General features: G+C 45.5%; 1 protein-coding gene across 13 annotated transcripts in view; it reads right to left on the reverse strand.

Annotated features, from left to right (window-relative positions):
* Window positions 1-10,233, reverse strand: part of CELF4 (CUGBP Elav-like family member 4) — an 861,219-nt gene extending 850,986 nt beyond the window's left edge. For all 13 annotated transcript variants that reach the window (XR_015696625.1, XM_087715271.1, XM_087715270.1 and 10 more), the window contains exon 1: window positions 9,555-10,233. Coding sequence is in view for 12 of the 13 variants with exons in the window: in XM_087715271.1 (XP_087571397.1) it covers window positions 9,555-9,828 (274 nt within the window). In the remaining variant the exon portion in view is untranslated. The remainder of the gene's footprint in view (window positions 1-9,554) is intronic.
* Window positions 10,234-10,740: the final 507 nt, after the last annotated feature.

Raw genomic sequence — 10,740 nt, forward strand, 5'->3', positions numbered from 1 at the left:
ATTTGTGTTTTTATTTGTGCTGATAAATAAATAAACACACACACACACACACACACACACACACACACACACACACACACACACACACACACACACACACACACACACACACACACACACACATATATATATATATATATATATATATATATATATATATATATATATATGTTTAAAGTCACAACCCCTGGTATGCCCAAAGATGGGAGGAAGATCACTACTTCCACTCTCTGTCCTTCGGCTCGTCACAAGAGACCATCCAGACAGAAACCCAATATTTTTTACTGTTGCCTTTTTGTTACATTTGTTATATTTATGCTGATAAATAAATAAAGGGAGACTAGTATAGATCTATTTCAAGCTATTTAGCTCTCATCAGCTAGCCATACCCTTGCTGGGAATCGAATATATATATATTCGATATATACTGGGATTATTATAAATATACTGGGATTATTATTATTATAAATTCCAGTAATCCCAGTATATATCGAATCCCAGTAAGGGTATGGCTAGCTGATGAGAGCTAAATAGCTTGAAATAGATCTAGTCTCCCTTTATTTATTTATCAGCACAAATACAACACACACACACACACACACACACACACACACACACGTGTGTGTGTGTGTGCGTGTGTGTGTGTTTATTGTTTATATCTATCTATCCATCCATCCATCTATCTATCCCGTTTCCCTGAAAATAAGACCTCCCAGATAATAAACCCAATCAAGCTTTTGAGTGAATGTGCTAAAATAAGCCCTCCCCCCAAAAAATAAGCCCTTCATATTGCAACACGGCAGCTGCCATGAGGTGACCACGCTTGCTGCCTCCTGCACCTCAAAAATAATGATACCTCCCCCAAAATAAGGCCAGGTGCTTATTTTGGGGGTCAAAATAAAATAAGATCCTGACTTATTTTTGGGGGAAACACGATATCCATCTATCTCTCTGGTCTGAATTCATGTACACATCTTCACCATTGTCTTCTCTGCTAAATTGTCCCAAGGAAGGGCAAGGTTTATAACTTGGTCCATAACTTGTTTTTTTCATGTATCCAAAATTATGTACATACATGACTGGAATCAGACTCAGATATGTATTTATGACTGTCCTTGCAACATCAATGAGTTGTTGTTGTTTTTTTCCCACTGGAAACTGCTGAAATATTCAAGCATGTTGCATGTTGCAATCAAGAGCTGAGCTTGACTTGATAAGACCTAACTGACTACACTTCAGTTCATCCCATCCTGCTCTACGCATCTATCTGGCATTTTTCTCAGTAACCCTGTTTAGCTTCGCTTGATGGCTTTCCATTCCAGCTTGGTTTGAGTTTTGGGGCTGAACCCACATATTCTTTAATCACACAAAAGTCATCTGTGAAAACAGCCTTCCAACTCTTGAAACTTCTCAGCAGTTATCTGGAGAGGAGAAGACCATAAGGTAAAGGTAAATGTTCCCCTCGCACGTATGTGCTTGTCGTTCCCGACTCAAAGTTTCAAAGCCAAAGAGCCAGCGCTGTCCAAAGACGTCTCTGTGGTCATGTGGTCGGCATGACGAAATGCCGAAGGTGCACGGAACGCTGTTACCTTCGCACCAAAGGTGGTTCCTATTTTTCTACTTGCATTTTTACATGCTTTCGAACTGCTAGGCTGGCAGAAGCTGGGACAAGTAACAGGAGCTCAATCCGTTACGCGGCGCTAGGGATTTGAACTGCCAACCTTTCTGATCAACAAGCACAGCATCTTAACCACTGAGCCACCATGTCCCCTAAAAAAAATGACTCAACGAGGTTTCCCTTAATGACTTCTTCCAAATGGACATTGTAAGGGACTCAGTATTATGTTTGATGTCCATTGGGCTCCGAATAGAACTTAGTTTATATAACTGTCACTAAGGACAGTAGTGTAATTCCCACTTATCTTTTTAAGGGGTGCCCAGCCAAAAGCTTCTCCTCCGAAGCTTTGCTCCATCAGCTTCTGGCTTTTGCAATCTCTTATGCCATTTTTTAAAAATATATATATATTACTATTATTTTATTTTCGTCCGGGCGTTTATCATTAACCCCTTTCACGCACAAATGAAAAGCGAAGCAACGATCGATTAAAAATCGATGGCAGAGAAATGAATTGTTCTTCAAGCGGTCAAAGGCATGTTCTGATAATGTTATTCTGGCAATAAATTAAATATTAAACAATGCTTCCTGGACTGGAGTGGAACAGCAGGGGACACGGCGCAAAGATTTCCTTAAAAGTGGGGGGGGGGGAGTGAGCAAGCAGACCAACTAACCAGGGTAGCTACTGAGAATAAATATTTTAATATATATATATATATATATATATATATCTAAAGACTGAAGAAAGAAGATAACCTCCTGTTGATCTTCACTTAGAAGGATGAAGCGGGAGATATCTCAAGACAAATCTGAATGGACACGCAAAAGGGCTATGCGTACAGCTGGTTGTTTCAAGGGTTACTGTCTCAAATATCTCTTCCTGCAATTGGAATTGTCATCTCTTTTTATGTTCACAACCAAGTGTCCTTAATATACCTCCTCTTCCTCCTCCTCTTCTTCCTTCTATTCCCCCCCCCCTCCCACTTCCAGAATGGTTATTCTCCTGTCTTACCCGGTTCGGCAATACATACAGTACATTCTTTCTGTGGATTTCACTTTGCAAAGAAGAGAAAAGGCAAAACCTTAAAATCTAGCTTTATTTTTCCTAAAAACCCCTTCCCCTTTTTTTTTCTTTCTTAATATCAGCCTCCCATCAAGGCTGCAAAACCACAACGTTGCAGTTTGTGGCAGGAATGTACGAAGCCTTTAAATGTTTCTAACGTCTTTTTTTTAAAAAAAAAATCTGCACGGGTGTTTTGACATCGGGTTCTAAAAGAAAGGAAGGAAGAAGAAAGAAAAGAGAAGAGTAATATGGAATAGAATAGAAGAAAAATATGGAATAGAAGAAAAGAAAAACATGGAATAGAAGAGAAGAAAAACATGGAATAGAAGAGAATAGAATAAAATAGAAGAGAAGAGAAGAGGAGAGAAGAGAAAATATGGAATGGAATGGAATGGAATGGAATGGAATGGAAGGGAAGGGAAGGGAAGGGAAGGGAAGGGAAGGGAAGAGAAGAGAAGAGAAGAGAAGAGAAGAGAAGAGAAGAGAAGAGAAGAGAAGAGAAGAGAAGAGAAGAGAAGAGAAGAGAAGAGAAGAGAAGAGAAGAGAAGAGAAGAGAATCATCTCAGGTCAATAGTGCCTATTTCTCTTGAAGCACAAAATTATGAAGTTGTTTTTTTGAAAGAGGGAAAAAGAGAGGCTCGCGGAAAACTTAATCAACCAGACAAAAGGCTTTTGTAGGAAGAGGATTTTATGGAGTGAAATGGGGAGAAATGAGACAGAAGATGGACAGATTTTTATTTTATTTTATTTTTTCAGAATAAGGGCGGCTGTTGGCTGCTTATGGCATGGAGAAAGCTCACTTACCAAATATAGCTTACCCTGGATTTTATGGGCATTAGAAATAGAAGGGAAATTGAAATAATTCTTGTCTTTATCTGCCATAAAAGTAAGCCACTGTGGTTTGTTGGTTTAATGGCTGGGTGTTTTCTGGTTGCAGGTATAATGTATTTCACAGGCTGGTAATTCTGTTTCTTGAGCATTGTATGTTTGTGTGTGTGTGTGTGTGTGTGTCTGTCTGTGTTGTTGTCGCTGAAACTTGATTCTGGATTCCAACCCCACTAAGTTTAAGCAGGTTGCTTTCAGTCACACAAGCTTTGCGTTTCTCTTACGAAGGCGTTTATTCGACACCTGTATTTCGCCGCATCCCTTTCCAAGTACGTTTTCATTTCCCCCCCCCTTTTTTTAATCGCGCTGTACGGCGCATCTTAATTTCACCATCATCACACTTCTAAAATCTACACGGCTAACCTGAAAACTGATACTGCGCTGAGTTTGAACAAAGCTTTTAATTCGCATCTGCCTCTTCCATTCTGCCTTCCCTCTAATAAAAGAGAGGAGGATGGCGAATGGGGTGATTTGCAGATTTATAAGGCCAGGTGTTTTCAAGGAGGGAAGTGACCTGGGTAGCTGAGAAGGGAAATGATCCAGAGGTCAGAAGAGAGGGATGGAGGGAGGGAGGGATGGATGGAAGGAGGGAGGGAGGAGAGAGAAATGGAAGGAAGGAAGGGAGGGGGGAGAAAGAAGGAAGGAAGGGGAAAGGGAAGGAGGAAGAAAAGAAGGGAAGGAGGGTGGAAGGGAGGGGAGAAGGAAGAAAAGGGAGTGAAAGAGGACAGAAGAGAGGGCCGGAGGGAGGGGTAGAAGGAAGGAGAGAGAAAAGAAAGGGAGGGATGTAAGGAAAGAGAGAGAAAAGAAAGGCAGGGAAGGAGGAGAGAGAAAAGGAAAGGAAAGGAAAGGAAGGAGGGAGGGAGGGAGGGAGGGAAGGAAGGAAGGAATACAGCACAAATGCCCTCACATTTTTTCCCTACTTTTTTATTTGTTCAATTTATTAAGGAGGTGGAGCTTTCCCTGTCTTAAAGATCAATAGGGATCCCTTTTGAGGGAGCTGTGCACAAAATCTGAAAAGACACAACTAACGTTCGAAGCAGCACACCGTCTCCTGGCTTATTGTCTTTTCCACGACCCTGCTCCTTAAAAGCGCTTCAAAGCTTGAGTTGTTCTACACAATCTCACACCAACCTGACTCCAGACCAACGTTTGTTAAGAAGACGGTTAGAGGAAGACAGCTAACATGGACTGATACACTCCGAGCCTCAACTATAAGAACCCATCCCACAGACGAGGAACAATAGTTTGTCTGGAACGATCTTATATTTAGATTTCACCTGTTTATCACTATTAGGCCAAAAAGCCTTTCGCTTGGCCTTCAATTATTTTGGAAGCCAGGAGATAACCGTACCTGAACCTCTGAGAGAATAAACCACGGGGGCTCCAGAGACTCAGGAGCCCCCCCCCCATTCGATGCAGACAGAAGGGTGGAAGTTATGAAAATGAATAACATGCCTAATTTCCCCGATACATTTCCATATCTGATAAGAACTGGCAGGCTTGCTTTTCGGCTGTTGACATTTCTTTGAAAATTCTGGCGAATGAAAGCTCACTGCAGCCTCTCAACTTTCAATTTTTCTTTTCAAAGGAAAGCAAGACGGAAGATAAGAATAACGTTAAGGGAAGGAAGGAGGGAAGGAAGGAAAGAAAGAAAGAAGGTGGGTAGGTAAGGAGGGATGGAGGAGAGAGAAGAGGAAGGGAGGGAGGAGATAGGAAAGGAAGGAGAGTAGGTAAGTGAGTAGGTAAGGAGGGAGGGAGGAGAGAGAAAAGGGAGGGAGGGATGGAGGAGAGAGGGAAGGAAGAAAGGATAGCTGGAGAAGGAATGAAAGTCAGCTGGTGAAGGAAGGGAGGAAGGAAGGAAGGAAGGAAGGAAGGAAGACTGAATCAGCTGTTACAGATGACAGGGAATATTTTGTCAGGATTCTCAGAGAGGTAAAATAAATCAAACTTCTTAATATGTGACAGTGGAGTTTTGATCCGTGCAATGCTCCGAGTAGAGTTACTCTTTGCATTTTTGAACTACTCTGTGGCCTGATTTTTGCTTACCAGAAATACAAAGCGATCTTCTGTAGTAATTTTTACAGAGTCCATCATGCTCAACACAACTCTCGCACATATCCCCCTGCACACAGAGACACACACTGAGATTAGAACAATCAACCCTTGAACACATGGATGGATGTACAAACCTTTAGCAGTTGTGGCTTTTAGCAAGCACCATGTAGAAACCCAATGGGCCCAATTATTCTCTCTGTAATGTCAGGGAGTAAATTGTCTGCTTATGTTTATGGATAAATAGCTATAAAGAGCATCTTCCTTTTTATTACATAATACAGAGATTAAATCGAGGGAGGGGGATGGAAAAAAGGAAGGAAGGAGAAAGTGATGAAGGAAGGAAAGAGAGAGTGAGGAAGGAAGGAAGAAGAAAGTGAGGATGGAAGGAAGGAAAGAAGGAAGGAAGGATAATGGATAGGTTTCTGTTGCATTTTAAGCTTCTGTTTTACAGTGACAATACACAAGAAGGGAAATCACATTATAAGCACTATATTATTCTATTCCGCCATCTTCCTTTCTTCTATTTTCAAAATAATTTCAGTAATGAATCTCCAGTCGAAGGCAACTTCTCTTCATCTCAAGGAACCAAACAAGACACTGGAAAAAACAGATACTACATTGGGGACACCGTTAGAGGCACAGAGTAGCTACTCTGATCTGGATTTTTCACATTCCTCACCACCAGCTCTTCATTTGCTCCACCTTTGGAAAAATATTCCCAAACTTTCAACCATGACAAAGAAGAATCTGGCTTCCATCAGTTGCTTTTTTAAATAAAAAAAAATATCCCCTCTCTCCCTAATCCATCTGGTTATTAAGCAGGGTGGGGATTTAATACAGAGATGGGAGGGAAGACTTTTTCCGCTTTGAAATTTCGGCTCCTCATTAAAATTCATCTTGAAATTCCATGAAGTAAAAAGAAGGGAAAGTCAAGCCAGTGTTTCAATCTACGGATGCGCAGGTACATATGTGGTTATTGCAAAACTTTGCCCCCAAACAAACCATTCAGGAAAGGTGAATTTTTCTTCTAGGAATTAGGTAAGAGGGGGAGTTAGCTGCCCACAGATGATTCAAGAAACTCCCAGTTTGAAAAAAAAGTTAACTCTTGTCTCACAACCTAGATAAAACCAGAAAAAGAGGGTTTGCATATGCCTTATTTTTTTTTAAATTTGCCATGCCTTATTTTTTTAAAATTCGGAACTCCTTTCCAAAGTATTTTTTTTTTATTGCACTGACAAGCATACCTGCAAAGGCATCATCTATCTAGTGCAAAAGATTTAAAAAAAAACTCATTAAAAAATTAAAGCAATCCCCAACTTTTATCTCCATGCAGGAATGTGCAGAATTTGCTTTTAATAAAAGAAGGTGTTGTGGAGGGGGGGGGACGACTCGCTTTCTTCACTCAAAAGAAACCCCAAATAAAATGCAGCATTCCAAAGGCACCAACCAGAGAGCAGTTCAAAAGCAGCCACGCTCGGCTTTTCAATCTTTCATAAGCAATTTCTATAAAGCTTGTTACGAATCTGGAAGGGGAGGAGGGAAGGAGGAGGAGGAGGAGGAGGAGAAATGCCTGGCTCGTGGAGATTGCAAAGGGAAGCGGTTGGTTGTGGAGGAATAACAGCGGTTATCACATGCCCAGCTCTGCCTTCAGATTATCTACACTCCACGCTTTCTCTTTTTCCCTCTCCCTCTCCCTCCCTCTCTCTCTCTCTTTTCCCTTTCCTCCCTCCCCTCTTTCTACAACGTTCATTCATTCTTCCTCCTTCTTAAATAACAACAACAACAACAACAACCACGTATATTTTAAGAAGGCACTTGGTTGATAACTAGGACACCGGCAGCAACCTGTATCAACCATTATTAGCACCAGGCAATGGCATTTGTGGTGCATTTTTGAATTTTCAGTTGGGCGAGTTTCACGTTGAATGAATAAAGTATATAATGATAATAACAACTCCCTGCTTTAAATCTATCACCCAGAGGGTTTGGGGGAAGAGGGGTGGTGGTGTTTTCAAAACGTGCAATTAACTTTCGGAAGGATTTATCGCTTAAGAGACGGGGGAGGGGAGGAGGAGGGAGGGAAAGAAACCCCTTGCAAAATAAACCAGCGCTTCGGAGTCTCATTATCCGGAGATTGCAACTTGGAAAAGGGGAAATAAATGAATAAAGAGCGTTTCTGCCTATTTCCCTTCTCTTCTTCCTTCCTTCCCTTTCTTTATGGTCCCCTTGAGTTTTTCCCTCGAAAAAATTATGCCCTCCCCCCCCCCTTTCTCAGACGCCAAAAGAAGAAGAAGAAAAAAATAGAAAAGAAAGGAAAGGAAAACGAAGCAAGGGAAAGGAAAGGCGGAAAGTTCCTTGAGCTGAAGGAACCCTGCGAGCCAACGCCGGCCGCCTCGCCTTCCAAGTTAACTCACTCCAACCTCAGTTTCTCCCAAGCCATCAATGTAGCCCCTCGCCTACGGAGGGTTCTCCCCTCTCTCACGCGTATAAATTTAGTTTCTGCACCCCCCCCTTTCCCTCTTTATAGGTGCACTCCCGCCCCCACCCCAATCATTATCTATCAATTGTACAGCCAAGCACGACAGAAGCCGGAGGGGAAAGTGGGGAAGAGTAGTTGGGGCGGGGGGGGAATCCGGGATGCCAGGCGGCGGGAAGAGAGGCGACGGCGGAGCTTCCTCCCAGCCTTAAAATAAACCAGGCGGTGCTGTGAGTGTGTCTGTCTGTGTGCTTGTGTGTCTGTCTCTCCGTGTGTGTGTGTGTGTGCTCACGAGTGTGCATGGGAAGGTGGGGAGTGATCGCCGGGGAAATAGAAAGTCCCTTGGCGCTGGGCTCCCCTCGCGACTCTGATAGCATCCTCCTTATTCCCCCCCCACGCCCCCTCCCCACAATAAAAGAGAAACAAAAGTTGTCGAGTTTTCTTCTGGAGGGCTGACCAAACCGCCGACTCCCCCGGCTCCTCCCCGCCCCTCGCCAGAAGAAGATGCCTAAACACCCACCGACTCCCCCCACCTTACTTAAAAAAAACCCACAAAAAACGCCCTCTTCCTCCTATCTCCCCCTCCTCAAAAAAACAACAACTAAGCGCAGTTGATTTATCCGACCACCTGGATTGCCGCGTTCTGCAAGACAACCGTAACACCCCCCTGCCTCCCCCTCCCCCCCAAACGCTAAATCCCCCCCACACTCACCCCATCTCTTTTCTTCTTTTATTGGGGAGTGGGCTGTTCCGCCTAAAGGCTGAAAGCACTCCCCCTCTCAAAACGTCTTCCAACACCAACACCCCTTTCTTAACAAACCCCCCCTTCTTCCCAGCTCAGAAACGCCCCGAGCAACGGGGGTCGCCGTTTTGTGTGTGTGTGTGGGGGGGGGGGGGGGTATCCATCGGGGAAACACGCTTCTTCCCCGAGGTTTCAGCACCTTGCCGGATGGACAGCTCCCTCCGTTCTCTTCCCTAAGGCGATTCCCCCCCCCCTCTCCCCTTCCCTGCGCTTTTACGCCCGGCTTTGATTTTGTTGGGTCCCTGTGTGGTTCTGTCTATTTGTGTATCTCGGGGTGTATTTTAAAGACAGGCATCCCCCCCCCCCAGACACACACCTATACACACACCCCAAACACATAGACACAAACCGCCCCGGCGCTTTCGAAGTCCCTAAAAGAAAGAATCCTTTTTTTGGCCACCGAGGGTTCACACCTCCATCCAAAGACTTTTTTCTTTCTTTCTTTCTTAAAACCAACAACCGGGCTGGATCGCGACCCTCCAGCCCCCCCCCCACCTCGCCCCCCCGGCCGCCCCCCAACGCCGTCGCCCTCCGCCTCGAAAGCTATCTGCCCGGACCCCCGCGTCCTCCCCCCTCCCCCCCCCTCCGCCCACAGCCGAAGCAAACAGCCCCGAAAAAGAAGGAATAAAAAGAAAAGTTGCGAAGCCTTTTCCTTCACCTTTGTGCATGCCGGTGAAGCGGTCCTTGAGCACCGTCAGTTCGTATATTTTCCCGAACTCTTCGAAAAGGGGCTTGAGGTCCTTCTCGTCCAGGTTGCGCGGGATTTGCCCAACGAAGAGCTTGATGGCATCGTGATCCTTCATTGGAATGGTGGCGGAGTTCCCCGGACTGTGGTTTAATCCGTTCATGTGCCCGTTGGGGTTAGCGTGGGTGCTACCGAGGCTGGGGCTCTCTGCTTGTCCGTTTGCTAACGTGGCCATCTTTATATACATAGAGAAAAAATCTTCTTTCCCTTGTTTGGCCCAGCCCCCCCCCCACCCGTCCTCGCTGCCTCCGTTCCTCTCTCTCTCTCTCTCTCTCCCTCTCCCCCTCTCGCAATCCCCGCTCCCTCTTCCTCACTCACTCACACACGCACACACACTCGTACACACACTCGCACACACGCGCGCTCACACACGCACCACACACACACACACACACACTCACGCACGGACACACACTCGCACACACGCGCGCTCTCGCCCGCTCGCCTCTTCTCTCTCACTCTCTCTGTCCCTCGCGTTCTCTCTTTCCCTCTCTCTCTCTTTCTCTCTCACTCACTCACACTTTCACACACACATACGCACACGCGCCCTCCTCTCTCTCTCTCTCTCTCTCTCTTTCTCTCTCTCTCTCCCTCTCTCTCTCTCTCTCCCGTTCGTTCTTTCGCTCGCTGGCGATGCCTGAACTGATTTTTTCCCCCTTTCTTTTTTTTTTCCTTCTTTTTTTCGTACATTGAACAGCTTGGATCGCTGTCCTTTCCGTTTAAACAGGCTGGATCGGTTCAAAGTGCCAGAAAGCCGAGGGGGTTGGATGGAAGGGGGGTGGGTGGGTGGGTGGGAGGGAAGGAGAGAGGGAGGGGAAAGGAGGAGTGGAGGCAGAGGGGGGAGGGGGCCGCGCGCGGGAGGGAGAGAGGAAGGGAGGGAGTGGGGGGGGCGCTTCCCTCTGGTTCATCTTCCATCCAGGCTACCCCTTCCCCTCCTCCCCCATCCGCTCCCCCCCCACCCAGCCACCCTTTCTCCCCACCCCCACCCCCGTCTACTTGGCCGGTGGTAGATTCCAGTCCTCGCGCTAGCTATAAATAGCGGGAGGCGCATGGCTTTTTGGAGTCGATAGCTATTGTGGGAGCTGAGCGGTGCGGGCGG

This window comes from Thamnophis sirtalis, unplaced genomic scaffold, assembly GCF_051295495.1.
Source record: "Thamnophis sirtalis isolate CommonGarterSnake01/CBP01778 unplaced genomic scaffold, rThaSir2_p1.2 scaffold_5, whole genome shotgun sequence".
NCBI lineage: Eukaryota > Metazoa > Chordata > Lepidosauria > Squamata > Natricidae > Thamnophis > Thamnophis sirtalis.